Raw genomic sequence first — 23,994 nt, forward strand, 5'->3', positions numbered from 1 at the left:
CCTGCAATCCACTAGTCATTGTTGGAGAATCCCTGGCAAGTGGCCACTCGACCTCTGCTGGAAAACCTCCAACAATGGCAAGTGCATCACCTTGCGAGGTAAGTCCGTCCCGCTGTCGAGCAGCTGTTACCATCGGAAAGTTATTCCAGATGAGTAAGGGGAACAGGGGGAGGGGGGGGAGAAGAGTTTTTAGCAGGCGGCGAAGCCAGCAGGGCAACAGGCGGGGAGTTCCAGAGAGCAGTTGCTGTTGCCGCAGCCGAAGATCGACTTTCCCCTTCCCGGATCCGCCTCTCCGTCCTCAGCTCTCCTCTCCGCCTCGCTCTCGCCGAGCGCAGCGATGTCTCCTTTGCGCCGGGGAGGGGAGGGGGTGGAGGGAGGGAGGCGGAGCGGAGGGGGCGGGACTCCCCGCCTGGCCCCGCCCCCTGCCTTCGCCTCCCTGCTCGGGGCCCCGCCCCCGGCTCGCAGCTGGGCTCGGGCCGCCGCCGGCCTCCCTTCGGCTGCCTATAAAGCGGCCGCCTCCAGCCGCCCGGCTGCTGATCCGGCTCCGCGGGGGAAGGAACGAGATGGTCAGCCCGAGCGCCGCAGCAAAATGCTGGATGGACACCGCCTGCTCCGCTGGCTCTTCTTCTCCTGCGCGCTCCTAGTGCTGCTGCTCGCCGGCGCCCCGGGACCGTCCCTTGCCTACTTCGGGTAAGTCGGCGGCGGGCGCGGCTGCCTCACCTCGGGGGCTTCTTTTTATTTGACTTCTCCAGAGGTAACTCGGCGGGGTCGGACTCTGCCGCCGGCGATCGCGTGGCGCTGCGACGCTTTGCTCGCGAGGAAGCGACGCCCCCGGGCCGCTGGTTGCTCCGGGATCGGTTGCCTTTGGATCGCCCTGCGCTTCACCCGCGCGCAAGCGACGCTGCGCTTAGCGCCGGCGTGCTTAGTCGGAAGTAAAGCGCCGCTGGGTGTTTGGGGGGGCGGGTAGGAGCAAGGGGAGCGGGATCTGGTTGCGGCGGCTCGGGCTGCAGCGCTGTGCGCGCTCACTCCCTCGCGAGTAAAGCGCCCTCGACCTGGGAGGGGCCTGCTTTAGAGCAAACCCGCTGTCCACTTTTTATTTGTTCTTAAAATGCTTCCCTGGAAACGGGGCTTGTCTTTTGCAAATTCACCTTCGTGCCTTTCTCTGCCCCCCACACCCCACTACAACCTGCTAGCAGCGTTCCCCCTCGCAGCCCGTGGCGTGCGCCCATCACCGTACCGTCGAGCTTGCCCCTTCCTCTGGGTGCCCACCCTTTCTCCAACATGCTGCTTGCAAACCCTGAGGTTTTGCAACTTTTGCATTTAAGCCACAGCCTCGACGCCCTTCCCTATTCTCTCTCTCTCCTCGCTCGCTTCCATTTTCATATAGGGCGCCCGCTGTGCCCCCTCCCCACCCCCACCCTTGCGTGACTTGGCAGCAATCTGGCTGCCTCCGTCTCCCTTAGGTGTGCCCCATAATCCCGCTTCACCTTCCAGCAGAGAGCGGCAGGTTGCTTGCTTGCTCGCTCGCTCGCTCGCTCCGGCGGCGTCCCTGCCCGCTGTACGACCCGCGAGCGCTTCTCTCCGGCGCGTAAAACGCACCACTCCAAAATACTGTATAAGAAAATCTCGTGCAGGCTGTTTAACCCAGCCTCTATGCAGTCTGTATTTTCTCCTTACTAAAACCCCTTTTCAGTATCCCCCCCCCTCTCTCCACCAAAGCCCACCACATCTCCCGGCAAAGTTTTTGCAGACCCCCCCTCCCTGCCCAGTATGAATGCTCAGGGGTGAGGGGTGCACTTTACACGCATCTCTTACCTAACCCACCTGTCCTCGCTCTAGCTTCTCCACATTATATAGGTTGTTCAGGATGTTCTGCAGTATCCAGGGCTGTTTGCTATGTAGACCAATCCTCCCCTTCTTTATTACCCCCCTCCCCAAATTATTTGGGGTCAGGTGCATCCAACAAGCGGCAAACGATTCCTTGTTCCACGCAGTTACTTGGAGAGTCGCCCTTCTAAGAATCTGGTTGCATTGAATTGGAGGGGAGGGACTGGAAGTGGGAGAGGAGTAATTTGGGGTTGCCACTTTCTCTGCAGAACCAAGTGACTCTTGGGTGTGTGAGTGTGTGTGTGAAACACAAATGCACAATTTGATTGGTCTCTCCCCCCCCCCACAACTACCTGTGTAGCCCCTTGTGATGCTCTTTCCAAAGAAGACACATAGAATCTTCTTAAATGTGCGTTAGGAAATGCCCAAAGATCGTATTGTGTGTTCCTCACCCCGCAATGAAAATCTTTGGTAGATTGCATAAGAACAAGATGCTGTTCCGGTGTCAAAGTGGTGGGTGTTTTGGGAGAAGTGGCAAAGCTTAAGGGGGCTGGGTCTTTGCTTCTAACTTTGGCAGTCTAGCAATGACCCCTCCCTTCCTCCCTTGCGCTGCTTGGGTGGGTGACTCATGTGAGCCTTGTCCTGGGCAAAGATGGTTGGCGATGTCAACCTGTTTAAACCGTGTGGATTTGCTTTAAGTTGGCATTAGGCTGGTCTTGAGGAATTGGCCTGAGTCTGAATGCTGCTGCTGGTGGCGAGTTGGCCTTTCTGCACAAGGCATGGCTCCTGGCTTGCTTGAACTGCATCCCCTTTGCACGTTAACTTCATGTCTGAAGTTCCAGGCTGTCAGCTGGGAACAGTTTGCTGAGCTCTCTTTCCCCGCTCCGCTTTGCACTTTGGAAGAATATCCATTGCTTGGCTTGCCTTGGATTTCCCTGGAAGCTGAGCAGGCTTGGAAGAGTGAGGTGAGAGGTTTTTTTTTTTTTTGCTATAAAACATTGTGCTGATCCGGATGCCCTCTATTTATTTTTCTTTTCCGTGGCGTTTAGTGGTGGGCAACAGCCTGGGTTCTGCAAGCTGACATCAGTTTTAAATGTTTGTGGTCACTCTTCCTTTCTGTGTCTTGTGAGTTGTTGTTTTTTTTGCTGGCCGTGCAATTTACAGATGACTCTGTTAGGAAATGGCAAGATGCATTTTATTTATGGGATGGATCATGCTGGTTGCTCCTTATAGCAGTAGTTGGCTTGTGGAGCTGTGTTTCCCTTTGAGGCTGAATTGGCTCACTGTAGAACAAACTTAGAAGGCAACAGTCTACTTTGCCAGATGCGTGCTCCTTTGGCAACCCTGCAGGCCAATTAAGGATGTAGCCCTCTGATTCCATGCCTACCTGCCGCGGTTTACAAGAACAGGCTCCTGCAAGGAAAAACCAAAGTATTTCCTTTACATGTTGATCACCTGGAGTTCACAGGTGGGAGGCATTTTGCATCAGAGTGGATGGTGGAACCTAACCACTTAGTCTGCGAGATCTTACGCAGGATGCCAGCTGTTAGAATGAGCTTTAGTCATCAGGGGTGTACAATGATGTTGCAGGGCTGGTGTGTGAGGTTTCTGCTGTAAGGGGCATCGGGGCTCCCGTGAGAGCGTTTGTCGAGATGCAATTGCAGGGTCTGCAATGTGCGTTTCTGGTGCCCTGGTGTGTGTGTGTGGGTGTGTGTCTGTGGCTCCTTCTCTCCCCCACCCATCCTGCCCTCAGCTATAGTGATTACCGCTGCCATGTGTTTCTAAGCTCTGGCATTCGGTGGGCAGGCAATCAAAGAGAACAGCGAGAATAAGCTGTTTCTTTTCTTCTTCCTGTATTTCATAAGACTCTGTGTCTGGGAAAATGCCCCCCCCTTTTTTATTTTAAAAAAAACCCTCACCGGCTTGTCTTGGATGTAGGTCCCCCACCCTTCTGAGCTGGTATGTCTGACTCCCTCCCTCCCCCCCCCACCCTCCCTCCTGTGTGTGTCTGCTCTGATTTCTGCAGCTTCCTTTCTGGAAATGCAGAATGGGTGGGGAAGCTGTCATAGGTCGAAAGGCTGTTCTTCTGATCTCGGATCCTTCCCACTGGAGAGTGGGGAAAAAAAGGAGTAAAACTATTGCGTGTTGGGTGTCCTGTTGTGGCTGCTCCTTCTACTCCCCCATCCGCCAAAGACTCGCTACATCTTACCCTGTTTTAATGGAAGTTTGGAAGAGAAGCACAATCTACTCCTCTTTGATCAAAAGCATCCCTGTGGCTCTGTGTTTTGCTGCCCCTACTTCTAATTAAGCCTGATGGCCACTGGAGCGACCTCTCTGATGCTGTGCAAAAAGTTGACCTGCCTTACCACTTGTTAAAACACTCTAGTTTGAGGGGGTGGGGTGGGGAGCAGATGGTTTTTAGTGCAGTTCTGGCTCCCGCCAGCAGAGGGGTCCATTAATCCATGAATTAAGTTAAAAAAAAAACCACACACACACACCCCCAACTACCCTCTGGTGTTAAGACTCGCAGGTGTATCCTGTTCTCTAAGAAAATAAAATATTTTCATGGGAAAGTTTCTTTTTTGCACTCTCCCTCCCTCCTCTCGTCTTGTTCATTTCTATTTATTTTGTTTCTCTCTGGGAGGATCCATTCTCTGTAGGCTGGGATCGGAGGCAAATAGCCAGCCTCTTCCCAACCCCCCCCCCCAAACCACCATAGCAAGATGAGGTTTCTGTTTTAGTGCAGAAAGAATTAAATAAAATGCAAGGAGATTGCTTTAACCTGCTTCGCTCTGTAACTTCCACCTCTTCAACCTGCTGAGGTCCTCTCCTTGAAAGCATGGCCATTGCTTGCCTCTTCTTTAACCTCGGTTGTTAATGGTTGTTTTGGATTCCCGACAAGTATCATACCTGGAGAAGAAGCGCTCCTAAGTGTGTGTGTGCAGGCAGGCAGGCACATAACAATCACTCATGGATCTCTTTCTGCACGGACAAGAGGAGTCTGGGTGCCACATATGGTGGAATAGGTAAATAGGTGTCTGCTTATCATACAATTGCAGAGGCTGGGTGCTTTAGCTGAGATTCCTGCATTGCAGGCAGTTGGACTAGATCACCCTTGGGGGCCCTTCCAACTCCACGGTTCCACGAAGGAACACCAAGGGTCATCCAGTCCAACCCCCTGTAGTGAAGGAATCGGTGCATGGGTGCAGAGCATGGCACTTGTCCACAGAATCCTTTCCACGTGCAAGACTGTTGAAAAGGCCACTTATGGTAATTCATGTGTGTGATGGCCACCTAATGAAAAGAGAAGACTCCCTAGAAAAGACCCTGATGTTGGGAAAGATGGAGGGCACAAGAAGAAGGGGACGACAGAGGATGAGATGGTTGGACAGTGTTCTCGAAGCGACTAGCATGAGTTTGGCCAAACTGCAGGAGGCAGTGGAGGATAGGGGTGCCTGGCGTGCTCTGGTCCATGGGGTCACGAAGAGTCGGACACGACTGAACAAGATGCCTTTCAGGGGAGGCCAGGGCATTGCAGGGATTCCTGCAGTGTGGCTGATGTGCATTGCAACCCCACAGGGAAAGAGCATCACTTAATATGCCAGGCATGGGCATTAATGGGTGTTCAGAGCATGCCTTGATAGAGAGACTGTTTTGCAGAAATGTTAACGCCTATTAAGGTCTCCACTGCAGGCAGAAGGCTTGACTTGCCCAGTGTTTGTAACACAGTTGATGGCTGGCAAACGGAGGAGGCTGATGGTTTCATGTCCTGCTTGTGGGGTTCCCAAATACCTCTGGTGGTTAGGCAGAAGCAGGATATTAGACTAAGCCCATCCTTCCCCAGCCTGGTGCCCTCTGGAAGTCTTGGAGTATAGCACCCATTGGCCTCAGCCAGCACCAGGCTGGGGATGGATGGACCCGATGAACTATTAGTGTGGTCTAGCTGGGCTCTGATAGTGTCCTCATGCATCTGTGGCTGGAGCAGAAACCTGTGGGGTCCTGATCACCTTGCGATCAAGCCTTCTACTCTTTGCTTTGCCTCCTGCTGGGTTTTGTTCTTGGTCACAACATGGTGTGACGGAATGTCGCGCAAGAATGTTGTGAGCTGGCTGCAGCGTCAACTGTATGGGATGAATGTGAGTAAATGCTATTGCAATGCATCCTGCATCTGGTTGGCCACTGTGAGAACAGGGTGCTGGACTAGATGGGCCACTGGCCTGATCCATCAAACCGGACTCTACTTATGTTCTTCAGGCCTGGCTTTGCCATGGGATGAAGGCTGTGCAGTTAAGGCCGAGGCTACTTGCTGGAACGAGGTTGATTTTTCAGGAAGCCTTTGGAATAAATAACGGAGGCAGTTCTGGGCTGATGGCACGGCATGGGAGACTGGGCAGAGTACTGAAGGCAGGAGGTTTTTGGGTGATGGAGCTGGAACTGGGAAAGCCCTTGGCATGATGACTGTGTAGAATTCCTTGGGCAGAGCAGATCCTCATCACAATTTGGGGCAAGTTACATCCTCTGTGCTTGGGAAAGGTGGCGGCTATGGCAAAGTGTGTTTTTTAACGCGGACGTTGCCTCTTGGAAGATGCTTTTGTAAAGAAACAAGCAAGCTGTGAGGATGCTTGCAGTTTCCACCAAATCTGTTCTGGCTACAGCTGCTTGGAACACATTGCACGGAAATGTCCCTTGGAACCTGGTGGTAATTGTGTAGGGGACAGTCTGGCCAAACATCTGTAACTGTTGCCTCTTACGACTTTCCCAGTGTAAGCAGCTGAGGAAATCACCCTTTTCTGTCAATTGCCTTGCAAATATTTGACTGGACTCAACAGTCCTAGCTGGTTAGGAAGATGGTTTCTGGATTAGCCCCAGGCAAGGTCACCGGGGCCTCCAGTGTTGGCAGCAGTTCGTCTCTACCTACCTGATCATGGTAGAAAAGGAGGATGGCTATCGTTACTGTGTCTTATGCGTCTCATTTCCAGAGGCAACTGGTGCCAGATAGAAAGGGAATTCTGGGCTAAGACAAACCTCACTCTGATGTAGAAGGCATCTGTTCCAGAGGGCACAGCAATCTGGTGCCGTTGCTGAAGCTGGATGATACGCTTTACTGCGGATAGGAGAGCAGCAGACCGCAGTTTCTGGCTGTGATAGTTTTGCAAGAACACCTGTAGATGTTTCAGCCCACTGCTGATGTCCCAGGAGGTGCAATGGTGGAGGATATCCATGTGCCAGGAGTCACAGGGCTGTATCTGACAGCATACGAATCCAAAGCACTCCTGCATGGCTAACTTAGGTTTATTAATTTCAGTGGGTCTATTCTGAGTAAAATTCACTTGGCCACAATCCACAAAATCCTGACAGAAGGGGAACTTGTTCTTTGTACTAGGGTCCAGATGCAGGAAATGTGAAGTGTTCTGGAGCATGTTCCAAAATCTGTTTTCCATGCATTTCCCTTTGCCATTTATTACATATTTATATCCGTGCCTTTTCTTCCAAGGATCTCAAGGCAGTTTGAAGTAGGGCCATAGCTGAATGGTAGAACATCTGCTTTGCATGCAAAAGTTCCCCGTTTCAGTTCCTGGAATCTCCAGGGAGGGCTGGGGAGAAGACCCCAGTGTGAAACCTGGGAAGAACCTCTCCTAGCTAGTGTAGACACAGGAGGTAGATCCTGTGGTCCTTCCAGGCTGGTTCAACAATGGCTTCCATCACTCTGGACCACTGCCCTTGCTGGCAAAGGATAATGGGAGTACAAGCAAGAGTGGAGGGTCTCTAGGTCCTCATCTCTGGTGGAAACAATACTGAGCTCATTGGACTGAGTTTGTAGAAGTCATCTTCCTAGGTTACAGGTAGGTGAGGGCTCTCCTTTGCTCTCCCTAGCCTCCCAACGGGGCGAGTGGGTGGGTAGATAGGTAGAGAGGTCTTCAGGAGGAGAGAGGCAACTTTGACCTTTCTTGAAGGAAGATGGTTGAGGTCTGGTCAATAAAAGATATTGTCGAATTGGAAAAGCTTCAGAACGGACAACCAGCACGATCCCCCCTCTAGGAGGAAAGGTTGCAGCATTAGGGACTTTTTTTTAGTTTCGAGGAAAAGGTGAGCCAGAGGTGACGTGACAGAAGTTCTTAAAACTGTGGCGAAAGTGGGTAGAGAAGCTAGTCTCCCTCTCTCATCGTGACCCTAGAACTTGTGGACCTCCCTTGAAGCTGAATGCTGGAAGATTCAGGACGGATAAAATGAATGATTTTCTTCACGCGATGCATAGTTCAGCTATGGAACTCCCTCCCACATGATGGCTTAAAAAAAAAAAAGGATTGGACTAATTCATTATGGATGGCTGCTAGCCAGGATGGCTGCGCTGTGCCTCCTTAATTGGAGGCAGCAGTGCTTCTGAAGACCAGTAGCCTGAAACCACAGGAGGGGACAGGGCTCTTGTGCTTTTGTGCTGGTTTCCTACAGGCATCTGGTTGGCCTCTGTGTGAACAGGATGCTGGACTAGATGGGTCCAGCAGGTTCTTCTTATCATCTTAAGAGGGATGGTCATGGAGCTTGCCCCAGAATCTCCTGATAAAGCTTACAGCGAGTGGAATAGGCCATGCTCCTCTGTGCTGTGCAATGTGTGTGTGGTTTTGACGGCCATAATGCAGGAGCTGACTGCAGCACCTGCCTCTGTCTATGGCTTGGCCTGCAGCAGCAGCAGCTGTTGCAACGTGCTTAATGCTCTTTTCCAGTGAGTCTTGTTGGCATGTCATCTTCCCTTAAGCCTGTGTCTGCCTGTATAGGTTGCGCCAGCTGAATCGTCCTACTTTAGACCCTGCTCTGGAAGCTAAGCACCCTTTTGTTTCTTCAACTGGACACCCTGCTAGCGAAACCCTGGGCTACTTGTGGAGCAGTCATGGGCAGAAGGTAGATCAGGACCTGCTGGTAGATCTTCAGGGGTCTCTCCTCTCATGTTAGTTAGATGGTGAAATGGACAAAGCTAACCAGGAGCGGACGTCTGTGTGAAAGGACTGTGTCCGGTTTTGCAGCTGAAAACAAATTTTCATACAAAGTGCTATGGCTGCCAGTTAATACTGCAGAGAGCCAAGCTTGACCTGATGCAGAAGTCTTCTGCTTGGACCTTTTGATATCTCTCTCTCTCTCTCTCTCTCTCTCTCTCCCCCCCCCCCCCGTTTAATTGAAAGCAGCTGGTTTGGATTGGTGTTGTGCTGCTCGGAGATGCGGCGTGTGTCTGTTAATAAAAAATCAACAACTCAGAAGTGCCACAAAGATCATCTGATGGTAGCTAGAAAAGAGCAGGGCTGTCTCGGTGGTGGCCCCCCTTTGTTTAATGCAGGCACCCCCAAACTTCGGCCCTCCAGATGTTTTGGACTACAATTCCCATCATCCCTGACCACTGGTCCTGTTAGCTAGGGATCATGGGAGTCAAAACATCTGGAGGACCGCAGTTTGGGGGTGCCTGGTTTAATGCAAGCCTAGTAGCATCTATTTTGACTGGCAGCAGCTCGGCATTCCAGGATCTTGGGTAGGGATGTCTGGTCGTCCGTCCCCCCACCTCTCTTGTCACTTTCTGCCTGGTTCTTTTTCAATTAGAGATGCCAGGGACTGAACCCTCTGCGTGCAAAACACCTGCTCTAAGAGATGGGCTAAAAGAAGAGGAGGCAACCCATGTAAGCAGAGGCTGATAAAACGAAAAGCCAGTCCTGGTTCTTGGTAGATTGTAGTAGGAGGGGAGGAATCAGAGATGTGCTGGATTTCACCTGTCCCAGGGCGGGTATATGTGATCTGCTTGGGTGTAGCCCCGTGGTAAAATCATTCCAGATCCTACAGTGCCACTGGGATATATTCTTTGCAGATCCATCTTCTGCAGCTACCAAGAAAAGGAATTCTTTGTGAAAGTAGCACGACTCCATTCTTAGCAGAGGAAGCCGACTTGCCACATCAGATTCTTGTCGGCACCAGTTCTCCAGGGTTTTGGGCAGGGATTTCTCTTTTCTCAGCCCGACCTGGAGATTGAGCCAGCTGCTCTTCTGCTGAGCCACGCAGCCCTTCTCCAGACTAGCAACACAGAAAGCTGCCTTATACCAAGGCAGACTTTTGGCCCGTCTTGCACTGACTGGCAGGGGCTTGTCAGGCGGGGGACATTCCCAGACATTTGCGGAGATGCCATTGGGTATCGGATCTCTGCAAAGCAGGTGCTTTCCCCGCTGAGCTTTCAAGCCCTTATTAACCGTGAGATTAAACGAGAGGTGCTTCAGTTTGTTGGGGCTACATCTGTACTCGCACAGAATTCCTTAGACAAGAGGGGCAGTAGGGGGCCAGTCGGCCAGGGATGTAGCTTCGTGGAAGGGTATCTGCTTCTTAGAGTTTAACTTTCCTCTTCTCCCAGGCCTTTGGCTAAGCCAATGCAATTCTGAGCTGCATCAATAGGAGTATAGCATCTAGATCAAGGGAAGTAATAGTACCACTGTATTCCGCTCTGGTCAGACCTCACCTGGAATACTGTGTCCAGTTCTGGGCACCACAGTTCAAGAAGGATACTGACAAGCTGGAACATGTCCAGAAGAGGGCAACCAAAATGGTCCAAGGCCTGGAAACAATGCCTTATGAGGAACGACTTAGGGAGCTGGGTATGTTTAGTCTGGAGAAGAGAAGGTTAAGGGGTGATATGATAGCCATGTTCAAATATATACCGTATATACTCGAGTATAAGTCGACCCAAATATAAGCCGAGGCACCTAATTTCCCTACAAAAATGTGGGAAAGCTTATTGACTCAAGTATAAGCCGGTTCACCTTTGCCACTGTGGTAGAGGAGGAACGAGCAGCCCAAAGCAGCCCTTTGGGCTGCTCCTTCCTCTTCCTCCTTTGCTGATGTGGAGCTCACCCCGTCGCAGGGTTTCGAACCGCCATTCTTCTGATCAGCAAGCCCTAGGGCTCTGTGGTTTAACCCACAGCGCAATGTTCCCTTGTGTTATACAGAGAAGGCTGGGATCCTGTCCTGTTTAAGCAGGAGCCAGGGAAAGTGAGCACCTGTGGGGTTTTAATATTTCCTTAACTGATAGTCTTTCTGCCTTCTGGGGTCTAAATTTTGCATTTATGTGAGCAGTTCAGGAATGGAACAAGCTGCCTGGGGAGAGTAAAGAACCACCGTTCTTGTACACTTCTTAAGGAATGGTTGACATGAGTATAAGCCGAGGGCAGCTTTTAAAGCACAAAAAGTGTGCTGAAAAACTAGGCTTATACTCAAGTATATACGGTAAAAGGATGTCATATAGAGGAGGGAGAAAGGTTGTTTTCTGCTGCTCCAGAGAAGCGGACGCGGGGCAATGGATTCAAACTACAAGAAAGAAGATTCCACCTAAACATTAGGAAGAACTTCCTGACAGTGAGAGCTGTTGGACAGTGGAATTTGCTGCCAAGGAGTGTGGTGGAGTCTCCTTCTTTGGAGGTCTTTAAGCGGAGGCTTGACAGCCATCTGTCAGGAATGCTTTGGTGGTGTTTCCTGCTTGGCAGGGGGTTGGACTGGATGGCCCTTGGGGTCTCTTCCAACTCTATGATTCTAAACAATCTATGTGTAGGGGCGGGGGCATTGTTCTTGTCTGTTACTATGTTATGTGTTTCTGTGTTTTCATATTGTAAAACACCCTGTGATCCTCGGATGGAGGGTGGTATAGAAAATAGTCAAAATACTCATAATAGCAGGTACGTGTGGAAGTGGGGCCTGCATTCAGGACAAGGGAGTACCCTGGCTTGAGAAAGAGGTGTAGCTCAGTGGCGGAGAATCTGCCTGAGTGCAGAAGGTTCCAGGTTCGATCCCCGGCATCTCCAGGTAAAGATCCTGCCTGAAACCCTGAAGAGCCACGGCCAGGGAGTGTAGGCAACGATGCATCGATAGCCTGACATGGTAAATGGCAGCTCTCTAATAGATTTAACGTGTCAGAAGCAAAGCGATCTGTCTGTGTGTATATATACATGCCCTGGAGATCTCTGCTGTTTTAAGGCAAACCTCCCTGCTTGTTTCACAGCATCCTGATAAACGAGACTTCCTTCTACTGCCTAGGAGCAGCTATTAATGTTGTGGATCCAGGGCACCAGCAGCCGTGTTAAACAGATGTCACTTGGGTAAAGCGGCCTTTCTTGAACCACCGCTGCTCCGTTTCACGGTCTGCCGAAGCAATTGAGACAGCTGGGGCTAATCTCCAGCAACCCCAAACTTTTTTTTCCTTTTTTATTTCGAGCAAAGAATTTTTGGCCTTTCCAAATGTGTGGCCTATCCAGGAATTGGAGCAGCGGGACAAATCTTTCATGGTTGCCTGTTAATGAGATGGTGTCAGCCCGAAGCTATGCTGCATGTCTGGCAACTCGACTGTGTTGGCAACTGGGTGAGAAGCAGGCAGTGTCAGGTGGTCCTTTGTTTTTTGTTTTTTCCCCGTGATGCTTTTGAATTATGGTGCTGGAGGAGACTCTTGAGAGTCCCATGGACTGCAAGAAGATCAAACCTATCCATTCTCAAAGAAATCAGCCCTGAGTGCTCACTGGAAGGACAGATCCTGAAGTTGAGGCCCCAGTACTTTGGCCACCTCATGAGAAGGGAAGACTCCCTAGAAAAGACCCTGATGTTGGGAAAGATGGAGGGCACAAGGAGAAGGGGACGACAGAGGATGAGATGGTTGGACAGTCTTCTCGAAGCTACCAACATGAGTTTGGCCAAACTGCGAGAGGCAGTGAAGGATAGGCGTGCCTGGCGTGCTCTGGTCCATGGGGTCACGAAGAGTCGGACACGACTGAACGACTGAACAACAACAACAGGTTGGCGGGCCTGGATGGATAGGGTCTTCTCTAGATGATGTGCCCACTGGGATTTTCAAGGTTCTTAACCGTAAACAGTTGTGTGTTTTAAAGGAGAGTGATTATGTAGGTTCTTGGTATGAGCTTTCGTGTGCATGCACACTTCTTCAGATACTTATTGAGTGTGCATGCACACGAAAGCTCATACCAAGAACTAACTTAGTTGGTCTCTAAGGTGCTACTGGAAGGAATTTTATTTTATTTTTTTTTGTTTTGACTATGGCAGACCAACACGGCTACCTACCTGTAACTGATTATGTAGGGTTAGGTAGGTATATCGTGAGCGGAACTTGTCAATTCCATTTTTATTTTATTTTTCCAGTGTGAATGATTGGTATGCTCTATTTCCCCATCAGCTTGTCGTTTATTATTATTACTTAAAGAAAAACCCTGTGCATTTATTTAGACACATTTGTATAGGTGCCGTCTTGTCCTCAAACTTGGGCAGCAAAATGCTGGCCTGGCCTTGTAGGGATGCCCCACTTACTGGGCCTGGATGGTACTGCGTCTGGCCTGTGTTTAGCTATATTCCACACACAAACACACCCTCCTCTGACCTGAATGGGGAGGGTGCGGTGTGTTTGTGTGTTAGATGCAGAGATATCATGTTTTGACACCAATGTGTAGGCCTAGCTTTAAGCATGTAAGGTCCACACAACCTGTAAATCTGCCATAGCTGGAAGAGGATATGAGAATTTGCTTTCATTTTTGGAAGTAAGCGCTGAATGGCTTTGACTTGCGTTCTTCCTCCCCTCGAACCCCTGGTATTGGTAGTTACTCCAAAGGTGTTCAACAAACGCAAGCTGAAATAGCTTCCCAATCTGCTTGATTTTTCGCCCCATAGGGCGCACCGGACCATAGGGCGCACTTCGTTTTTAGTGGAGGAAACAAAAAATTAATAATAATATTTTTCTGGTTTTCCTCCTCTAAAAGCCCTGCTTTTCTGAGGATCAGCTAAAAGTTGTGCAGCTTTTTTTTGCAAAGGGGGAAAAGCAAAGCTCATTTTGCCAAGGGGGGAAAGGAAAGAGGAAAAGCCCCGTTTTTATGGGGTTCAACTCAAGGAACCCCGTTTTTATGGGGTTCAACTAAAGGAAGCCCGGGACTCTTATCTCTCTCCCGATCTCTTGCTGATCAGCTGCTGAGCGGGGTCCTTTCAACACCCCTTTTTCTCTTTCTAAAATAAAAAGCACTATCTGCTTTTGGCCCCTGGGCAATTCAGCTCCAGGGCCCACCATTCGTTCCATAAGACGCACAGATATTTCCCCTTAATTTTTAGGAGGAAAAAAGTGTGTCTTATTGAGCAAAAAATATGGTAAATCAAAGCACGGAATTTTGCATCGGCGAGTCGGTCGTCCTGGTGGTTTAGCCAACTCTTGGCAAGATGCTTGAACCACAGTATCCGTAATACTCAGCAATTTGCCCGATTGTTATGCTTGGCTGGGTGCGTGGATTTCCTTTGTGAGCTTAGAGCTGCTATCTTTATTAGCAAAATCCGGCTCTTTAAAGAGTCCCCAACCCCATGTTGAATTCAAGTCTGGAGGACGGTGTGATTCAGTGGATAGTGGGATGGAACTGGGAGAGCTTTTCATCTGCCTCTGCCCTGCGTGCAAAAAAAGGGAGGAATCCCACATTTTGACACCAGCATCTTCCCGGATTCTAAATGCACAAGATGTAGCTGAGCTTTATTAGATACTCTAGCTTGGGTTGGCCCCTGACCGTAAGTGCCTCTTAATTCTAAAAGCAAAGCCTTGCAAATGGGTTGCCCTGCCCATAAGCAACACAAGACCATTAAGTCCTGCAGCTGCCTCCACTTTTACTACAGCTGCCTCCACCCAGCATGATGTCATGCCGTTACATCAGCATGGATTTTTTTTGGAAGCTAGTGGGGTTACTCCAGTTGCTGACATAACCCTTCCATGTCCACGGCAAAGCCATGCTGAGTGGTGCAATGGTCACAATACAGGCAGGAAGGACTGGGGCAGGGTGGCCTGTGTCGAGATTTGCGCTGTGTCTACATTGCTTTAGATCAGGGTTGGGGAAATGTTTTTATTATTATTATTATTTTAAATAAAATAAATTTTATTGAGATAATTCAACATTAATACATTTATACATACATATTGCAAACAAACATACATTCATACAATCGTTATTCATACATTGTTGTTGTTGTTCAGTCGTTCAGTCGTGTCCGACTCTTCGTGACCCCATGGACCAGAGCACGCCAGGCACCCCTATCCTCCACTGCCTCCCGCAGTTTGGCCAAACTCATGCCAGTCGCTTCGAGAACACTGTCCAACCATCTTATCCTCTGTCGTCCCCTTCTCCTTGTGCCCTCCATCTTTCCCACCATCAGGGCCTTTTCCAGGGAGTCTTCTCTTCTCATGAGGTGGCCAAAGTACTGGAGCCTCAACTTCAGGATCTGTCCTTCTAGTGAGCACTCGGGGCCGATTTCCTTGAGAATGGATAGGTTTGATCTTCTTGCAGTCCATGGGACTCTCAAGAGTCTCCTCCAGCAACATAATTCAAAAGCATCAAACCTTCGGCGATCAGCCTTCTTTAGGGTCCAGCTCTCACTTCCATATATTACTACTGGGAAAACCATAGCTTTAACTATACGGACCTTTGTCGGCAAGGTGATGTCTCTGCTTTTTAAGATGCTGTCTAGGTTTGTCATTTCTTTCCTCCTTTCCATTCCTATTATTTTTCCCCACACACTATTAAACTAACTTTCTGCTTTTTCCTTTACACATTGTTATCCATATTATTTGGTATTCCAGTATTTATAACAGAACGGGAAATGTCCATCTTGTTTGTTTGTTTGTTAAATTCATACACCACCACCCTTCACCCGAAGACCACAGGGAGGATAAAATGAAACCGCAAAAGGAAAACACAAAAAACAGTGGAACCTCGGTTTCTGAACGTCTCGGAAGCCGAAAACGCGGAAGTAAATGCTTCCACTTTTGCATGCGTTTCTCCTTTTTTCTCAATGAGATTTGCCGACCGTCCATTGCTCCTCAGTTGTTGAACGTTTCAGAAGTCAAACAGTCTTCCAGAATGGATTACGTTCGACAACCGAGGTACCACCGCACATATTTAAATAAAAAGCGAACCGTCCCCCCTTCCATAGACACTCTGGCAGTGGGTGGGGCTCGGAAGGAAGAAGGCTGCAGTTGTTTGGGGAGGTTTTGTGATGATGGAGGGCGGTGGTGGGGGGCATACCGGCAATGAAACGAAGTTGTGCCTGTGCAAAGAGGCAGACAGCAAGGCCAATGATTAACTTAGCCTTGTAGATGCCACAGTGGCAGCAATGAAACTGAAGGGGTAGAGGGAAAATATGCAGACCTCCATGGTACCCCCTTAACAGGAAACCATTTCTGTTTAATCATTACTTGGCACGTGCTTTATCTCTTACTTGGACATTTCCTGTGAGCAGGTAATTTAATTGGCGTTCAAGGCAGGAGGCTGAGTGTTCAGGGTGGGGTGGGGAGAAGTTAACTGCAATACATACATTTGCAGGGGGGAAGCTTCTGTTTGTATTTTGTCATAGGGACATAATAAGCTGCCTTATTCTGGTTCCCTATACGTTGGGCACTGACTGGCAGCAGTTGCAAAGGAGCAGGAGGAGCTGCCTTATACAGAGTCAGGCCACTGGGCCATCTAGTTCAGTAGTGTTTCAACGGCCTGGCAGTGACTGTCCAAGGTTTCGGACAAGAGCCTGTCTGGAGATGCTGGGAATTGAACCTGGTTCCTAGAGACTGGAGAGGAAGCCAGTTTAGTTTGCCTTTAAAGCTGAATATTTCAAATCCACCCTTTCCAAAATGATCTGAGAACCGAAACATGGCCATTCTTCAAAATCTGCATGCCAAGGAGGGGAGGGGGGAGCTGGAAGTTGCAGGTCTTTCAGCAGAGCAGATGTAGAAGCCCTGTAGTACCATAACTCTTCATCTACTGTAAAAAAATAAAGGTACAGTAAAGGACCCCTGACAGTTAAGTCCAGTGGCGAACGACTCTGGGGTTGCAGTGCTCATCTCGCTTTACTGGCCGAGGGAGCAGGCGTTTGTCCGCAGACGGTTTTTCCGCGTCACGTGGCCAGCATGACTAAGCCGCTTCTGGCAAAACCAGAGCCACGCATGGAAACGCCGTTTACCTTCCCGCCGGAGCAGTAGCTATTTATCTACTTGCACTTTGACGTACTTTCGAACTGCTAGGTTGGCAGGAGCAGGGACCGAGCAACGGGAGCTCACCCCGTGGCAGGGATTCGAACCGCCGACCTTCCGATCGGCAAGCCCTAGGCTCTGTGGTTTACACCACAGCGCCACCCGCGCCTACTGTAGCCTGATGGAATAGCAGCTGTGGATGATGTTTAAGAGAACAGCCTGATGGAGTTGGTCTTTAGCAGAGCCGATGGAAAGGGACTCTCTCTCCTTTATAAGCTGCTGGAAGGATCACTCTGCTTCCAGTCCTCCTCAGTTCAATGTCTGGGTCTTAAATTGCAGCCCAGGTGTCCACGTTGCCTGTACACATGAGCGAGGAAACCATGTGGATAAAGAAATACGCTGCTGCTCCATGTCAAGTTTGGCCTAGCAATGGGCTGGGTTGTCACAGCACCACCTGAACTGCTCTACTTCGAATAAGCTTCAGGAAATGACAGCATTCATTGACATCACAGAGAAGGGCATAGCAACCAAACTCCGGCAGATACGGCTGGTGAGGGTCTTTCTTTTAGGGGATGAATGACCCATCTGCAGTTTGTCTGTGGGATAGAGCAACAAGCAAGCCCTGTTGTTTTTAAATCTTGCCTGTTCTCCAGTGAACTCTCTTTTTTCCCTGTTTGCAGAAGCACAGTTGTAACCGATGGGAAGAAACACTGGACTCAACAGGCTGGCAAATGCCAAGGTTTTCTGGTCTCCGGATGGAAAAAGCAGACCAAAATCTCCTTATGGCTTTTGTTCCAAGGAGTTGAAATAACTTCATGTCTTGCATGTTGCATGTGGTTCTCAGCTTCTGTTTCTGATATTAAGTGGCTCATTTTTCCAGCAAGAGTTGAGGGTGGGGTAACTTCATGGCTCTGGTTTTTTAAAATGAAAATAAAAATAAAGAAAAACTTGGGGAGTGTGAAAGCATTTTAAGACTGAGTTACTCCCTCTGGCTTCAAATTTGGCAGCCGTCTGCAATATTAAGAGTACGCAATAGGTCCTCCACCATGTCGGTTCATGAACTTAAAGCAGATACGCTGCTGAGTTCTGAAGCAAAACTGGGAAACTCGCTATCTGAAAAATACCAAGTCACTGGAATTTCCTGATCAATAAAAACACGGAGTGCACATGCACACAGAAAGCTTGATGTCAATTCAATATTGAGTAAGTTTGATCTTAAAAATGCACACACCCTGTGATATTCCTTCTCCTACAAAAGAAGAAGAAGAAGAAGAGTTTGGATTTGATATCCCGCTTTTCACTACCCGAAGGAGTCTCAAAGCGGCTCACATTCTCCTTTCCCTTCCTCCCCCACAACAAACACTCTGTGAGGTGAGTGGGGCTGAGAGACTTCAAAGAAGTGTGACTAGCCCAAGGTCACCCAGCAGCTGCATGTGGAGGAGAGGAGACGCGAACCCGGTTCACCAGATTATGAGTCTACCACTCTTAACCACTACACCACACTTGCAACCCATGTGGAAGGCCTGGAATTCGATCTACAGCATTCCCAGGGAAGCCTGGAGGAAATGCCTGTATTGAGACACTTAGCCGTTGCTCTTAAGGCACGGGTAAATCCATCAATTTCAGTTTCTCTTTTTTTCCTATCCTAAATTTCAGTTATCCCCATCAGTTTGCTTCAACCTCCCCCCCAAAAAAACCACATGAAAATTCACCAGCATTTGTGTGAATTCTCCTAAAATACCCATCTTTGCAAAGTAATTCCCCTTCGAAGCTACTGGATTATATTCTTGCTGTGGCAGTTGTGACACCTTGGGATTTTAACAGGGATGAATGTAAAGTACTACACTTGGGCAAAAAAATGAAAGGCACAAATAGAGGATGGGTGACACCTGGCTTGAGAGCAGTACATGTGAAAAGGATCTAGGAGTCTTGGTAGACCATAAACTTGACATGAGTCAACAGTGTGATGCAGCAGCTAAAAAAGCCAATGCAATTCTGGGCTGCATCAATAGGAGTATAGTATCTAGATCAAGGGAAGTAATAGTACCACTATATTCTGCTCTGGTCAGACCTCACCTGGAATACTGTGTCCAGTTCTGGGCACCACAGTTCAAGAAGGATACTGACAAGTTGGAACGTGTCCAGAGGAGGGCAACCAAAATGGTCAAAGGCCTGGAAACGATGCCTTATGAGGAACGGCTTAGGGAGCTGGGTATGTTTAGCCTGGAGAAGAGAAGGTTAAGGGGTGATCTGATAGCCATCTTCAAATATATCAAAGGATGTCATATAGAGGAGGGAGAAAGGTTGTTTTCTGCTGCTCCAGAGAAGCGGACACGGAGCAATGGATTCAAACTACAAGAAAGAAGATTCCACCTAAACATGAGGAAGAACTTCCTGACAGTAAGAGCTGTTGGACAGTGAAATTTGCTGCCAAGGAGTGTGGTGGAGTCTCCTTCTTTGGAGGTCTTTAAGCGGAGGCTTGACAGCTATCTGTCAGGAATGCTTTGATGGTGTTTCCTGCTTGGCAGGGGGTTGGACTGGATGGCCCTTGTGGTCTCTTCCAACTCTAGGATTCTATGATCTATTGTCTTTAGCTTTCAGTGCGGATCTCGCATCGCAGTTCGTTGCTTGAGTCTTCAGGGATGAGCATGCTGTAAAATTCAGTGATTGCGACTGATGCAGCCGAGAAGCCCAGTGAAGGTAGACAGGGCTTGAGCATGAATGGCCATTAGAATAGTCTTGGGTTGTCCAGGGTATGGAGGGCAAAAGGAGTTAGCACCTTAGGACTGTATCATTACCTATTGGCCTGATCTGGGGTGGGTGTGAACAGGACGTAATAGAGAATGTAGGGCTGCTATTAAACCTTGGTCATTGGAGCCTTATTTACCTTGGTTACTTGCCCTTTGGGCTGCGTTATTCTCCGAAGGAGCAAACCATGAATGAAAATAGCTTCAGCCAGGGGTGTGTGTGTGTGTGTGTGTGTGTGGCACATTGCCACGCCACTATGTGTTGTGATCCGGCCAGGCTGCTGAGTCAAAGCAGGTCAGCGATTCTATGGGAGACCTACAATGGAGAACTGGGTATAAGCAGGTCTCCCTTGAACGTTCCTTTGAAGAGCCTCGCAGGATCAGACCAAAAGTCCACTGAGTGCGGGATCTTGTCCCTGGTGTCGGGAGCAAGTGATGTAGGCCTGATATGAATTTTTGAATTGGGGTATTATTATTTTTTTTTAAAAAAAGGCAAATGATGTTAAAGTTGCAAAGGGCAATTTGTTTTGGAAAGTTATTCAATGCCCTAGACAGTGATCCTGTTAGGAATGTTCTGTTTTGCTTGTATTTGAGCAAAGTTTAAGCTGTTGAACCTGCCTGATAACTGTATTTGCAGTTGTGTCCGTTCATTGTCACCTGGGACGCGGGTGGCGCTGTGGTCTAAACCACAGAGCCTAGGGCTTGCCGATCAGAAGGTCGGCGGTTCGAATCCCCGCGACGGGGTGAGCTCCCGTTGCTCAGTCCCTGCTCCTGCCAACCTAGCAGTTCGAAAGCACATCAGAGTGCAAGTAGATAAATAGGTACCGCTCCGGCGGGAAGGTAAACGGCGTTTCCATGCGCTGCTCTGGTTTGCCAGAAGCGGCTTAGTCATGCTGGCCACATGACGAGGAAAAACTGACCCGGAAGCTGTACGCCGGCTCCCTTGGCCAATAAAGCGAGATGAGCGCCGCAACCCCAGAGTCGTCGGTGACTGGACCTTACGGTCAGGGGCCCCTTTACCTTTTACCATTCATTGTCACTAATGAACTTGCAAAGCATAATTTTCTGCAGAAAAATAATGCCCCTCTCCTGCCTGTTTTTCAATTTCCCATTCCAAATCACTGAGCGACCAATTGCCTCTGTGAAGCCCACTTAGTGGGGTGTGAAGGCAATTTCTGCCTATTGTTTCGTATATCGAAATACAATGCTTTCTGAAGCAGAAAGTTCTGTTTGGCTATCACCCGCTTACTTGTCCAGCTGCCCTGGACAAGAGTGCTTGGTGGCACAGCTGGTGCATAGTTATGCCAAAGGTTCCTGCTTCCAGGTTCAGCTTCTGGCATCACCAGGTCGGGTTGGGAAAGGACTCCTGGAGGGCTGCTGCCAGTCAGTGTAGGTAATGCTGAGCTAGGTGGGCAAATTGTCTGACACACTCTTATATTCCTAAAAGCCACCCTTGTTGCATATTGCTGCATTGTTTTGATGGTGCCTTCCAGAAACCAGGAGCTGAAGGGTACAATTAGATCTGCTTTCACTGATGCCACATGGTGACCCGGAGTTTTAATGCTTGGGTGGTGGTGGCGGCGGGGGGGTTAGTATCTGTCCCCATTTTTTCCCAATGGAATCTAAAACTGCATAAACCTCAACTCTGATCTCCCCACCTCACCCTGATGGTTTACTTTTCTGGTGCAAAATGTTGCCTGCCCCTCCAAACCATTTCACCCCTTTCCTTGTAGGGAGCATGTTTTGACCTCTGAGCGTCTTGCTCTCTCTCCTCCTGAAACTTTCTCGAGCTTTGTAACACCCTTTCAGGAGCGAGACCTGTGGGCTGTGTGTGTAGCTGCCGCTGAGATGAGGGACTGTCGCAGTCAGGAGCTGGGTGTCTTGTATTGCTCCAACTGCATCAGGCATATGGGGGGGGGGATCATATCCTGAACTGTTTAGATGTGGTGGGCGAAATCTGAACGATTGACAGGTCCAAGGGTGGGGAAGCAGAAAATAAGCAGTTGCTTTATATGTCGGAAGGTTGGTATTATCCATCCGACCTGGCAGAAGAAGAAGAGGAGGAGTTTGGATTTGATATCCCGCTTTTCACTACCCGAAGGAGTCTCAAAGCGGCTAACATTCTCCTTTCCCTTCGTCCCCCACAACAAACACTCTGTGAGGTGAGCGGGGCTGAGAGACTTCAGAGAAGTGTGACTAGCCCAAGGTCACCCAGCAGCTGCATGTGGAGGAGCGGGGAAGCGAACCCGGTTCACCAGATTATGAGTCTACCGCTCTTAACCACTACACCACACTGGCAGAGGCTCTCTGATGTTATAGCAAGGGTCTCTTGTTCTGTATTGAAGTTCTCACCCTAGGCCACTAGGGTGTGTGTATATAGTTCACTCTGTCACAGTTTTCACTCAGGTCCGCACATGCAAATGAGGGATTGAAACGTGACGTTCAGGGATTGGGTAACTACTGAAAGTTGTTACTGTTGCTTGTAGCTGAGTTCTATATAAGCAAGCTGCTGAGCCCTTCAGCTCACTTCTGTTCCAGCCTGAGAATAAACAAAAGCTGCTTGGAGAATCACTGTGTCGTCTGCTATGTCCACCCACTATTTAATATCTCTCACCAATACCTGAGATGCTGGGGATTGAACCTGGAACGTGATGCATGCAAAGGCATGTGCATTACTACAGAGCCACAAGGCTTGCTTGTGTTTTCTAACTTGTAAGGCGAGGCCCATCTGAGCTGCTTGTCAGCTGCCACCAAGCTTTCTGTTTATGTATCCTTCTGCTTGTAAAAGGGAAGAAATTTGCCTAATGCAATGGAAACCTCCAGTTCCAGGAGGGGAGGACTTTAGTTTTTTAGGCCGCAGCTTGGAGGAGGACCTCGGCCATGCGCTGCTTCTCTCTCTCTCTCTCCTCTCCAGGAAGTTCAGCCAGAGAAAATATCAACAGTTCCATTAAAAAGTCTGCCGGTTTTGCTAGAGTAGTGAAATAAACATACCTGTAGGCAGAGCAGATTGAACCGCACAGGAAACATTAACTAGAGAGAACACACACAGAGCTCTCCTTGCTCTCTCCCCTGTATAATCTGCCCGCTAGAAAACATTGCTGCATGCAGATGGCAAGGAATAAATCAAAACAGCAGCCGGGGGGATTGTGCGGGATGTGGGGAGGGAGGGAGGGGGATCGGCGGGTGGGGTGGGGGGTAGCGGCGCAGGAAGACGAGAGACCCAGCTTGGATTGAATGCAGAAAATCTGGAGCGGCGTAGCCAACAAAAAGACTTGTGCCTCTGAACTCGAGAGGCGAAGCACGAAACTGGAGCTGTGGACACGGCCAGAGCCAAATTGAGCCACTTTTGTCTCTCTCTCTGCTTGTTGCAAAAGTGGGGAGTGCCTGCAGTTCAGGGGCAGAGCAGATGCTCTACAAGGCAGGGGGTCCAAGAGAGGTCAGTTACTGGCCCCTGCCATTGATTGAAAATATTTTGATGCGGCTGCGAAAGAGGGTTCTGCCTTGGGACTCTGGAAGAGTTGCCGCCCCTCTAGAGTTTTCTGCATGATGAGTATACGCAGGAGTGAAGGAAGCTGCCCATCTGGCTCAATACTGTCTACACTGACTGGCAGCAACACTCCATGGCTGCAGGTAGCGGTCTTGCCCAGATCTACCAAGAGATGCCCACTTTTGAACCCAAGGCCGCCTTTATTCAGATCAGATGTTCTGCCAATGAGCTCCGGCCCTTTCCTAGCTGAACACTCTTTATTGTGAAACCTTTGACAATGGGGTTCAGGGCCTGGGTCCAAGGAGTCACAGCATTGGTTTGAAATTGGCCAGATTTTGGGGGGGCGCAGGCATTTTTTGTAAGAACACTTCTGGAAATGTGGTAGCAAAGGAGTGAGGAGAGATCTTCTTGAGTCTAGCAAAAATTAAACCATCTTGGCTGTAACCAGTGAGTCTGATAAGCTTCAACTTTACCTTGAACTGTGTTGACTGGACAAATGTCTCTATGTGCACGAGTGTTTGTTCCCTTGATGGCTGCTCCTTTGACCCCTCTGGAGTCCAACCCATCAGGGGCCACATAAATTAGGACAAATGTTGACATGCTGCATCTGACGTGCCGGTTTGGGCGAAACTGAAATTGCAACAGGAGCGTAGGAAACTGTCTTGTACAGAGTCAGGCCATTGGTCCACCTAGCTTAAGTTGCCTACACTTGACTGGCAGCAGTTCTCCAAGGGGGGCATTCCCAGCTGAGTAGCGCTGAAGAATTTGCCTTGAGGGAATGATACAATAGAACCTGGTATTTTGCAGTTAGCCGTGTTGGTCTGCCACAGTCAAAACAAAATAAAAATTTTAAAAAATCCTTCCAGTAGCACCTTAGAGACCAACTAAGTTTGACTGGAAACTAAGTAGAGACTGGAAAGAAGTTGCTG

The 23,994-nt window shown here is 49.3% G+C and overlaps 1 protein-coding gene across 1 annotated transcript in view; it reads left to right on the top strand.

Annotated features, from left to right (window-relative positions):
- Positions 1-508: 508 nt before the first annotated feature.
- The window catches only part of WNT9A (Wnt family member 9A), a 64,586-nt gene continuing 41,100 nt past the window's right edge, over positions 509-23,994 (top strand). The window contains exon 1 of the mRNA XM_033165895.1: positions 509-690. Coding sequence (XP_033021786.1) covers positions 590-690 — 101 coding nt within the window. The 5' untranslated portion in view covers positions 509-589. The remainder of the gene's footprint in view (positions 691-23,994) is intronic.

This window comes from Lacerta agilis, chromosome 12 (genome assembly GCF_009819535.1).
Source record: "Lacerta agilis isolate rLacAgi1 chromosome 12, rLacAgi1.pri, whole genome shotgun sequence".
Classification (NCBI taxonomy): Eukaryota; Metazoa; Chordata; class Lepidosauria; order Squamata; family Lacertidae; genus Lacerta; species Lacerta agilis.